Consider the following 397-nt stretch of genomic DNA (forward strand, 5'->3'; position numbering starts at 1 on the left):
CGCTTGTCACTGGCTGTCCCCTCTGTGGTGTTTGCAGATCCGCCCATGGAGCCCGTGGAAGGGAAGAGCATCTCCCGCAAGAGACTCACCTTCCTGCTCCTCGTCTTCAGCTCCTGCTTCTTTGTTTCTCTTCATCAGCTCAGGAGTTCCGAGCCACGGCGTTACAGTTCCAACCCCTCTGCAGCACCAGCCTGTGCTGGGAAGAGCAGCGCCCCCGCCGCGGCCGGGCGCGGGCTGACCGTCCTGCTGTGGCAGTGGCCCTTCGGGCAGCGCTTTGACTTCCTCAACTGCTCGGAGCTCTACGGCGTCCCGGACTGTCACTTCACCATCAACCGCAGCTGGTCCCTGAAGGCCGACGCTGTGATTATGCATCACAGGGATATCTGCAGGGATGCGG

At 62.0% G+C, this 397-nt stretch overlaps 1 protein-coding gene across 1 annotated transcript in view; it reads left to right on the forward strand.

Moving 5' to 3' along the window:
* Positions 1 to 45: 45 nt before the first annotated feature.
* LOC104501369 (galactoside 3(4)-L-fucosyltransferase-like) overlaps positions 46 to 397 on the forward strand; it is a 1,300-nt gene continuing 948 nt past the window's right edge. The window contains exon 1 of the mRNA XM_010145169.1: positions 46 to 387. Coding sequence (XP_010143471.1) covers positions 46 to 387 — 342 coding nt within the window. The remainder of the gene's footprint in view (positions 388 to 397) is intronic.

Source organism: Buceros rhinoceros, unplaced genomic scaffold (assembly GCF_000710305.1).
Source record: "Buceros rhinoceros silvestris isolate BGI_N320 unplaced genomic scaffold, ASM71030v1 scaffold33611, whole genome shotgun sequence".
NCBI classification, from domain to species: Eukaryota; Metazoa; Chordata; class Aves; order Bucerotiformes; family Bucerotidae; genus Buceros; species Buceros rhinoceros.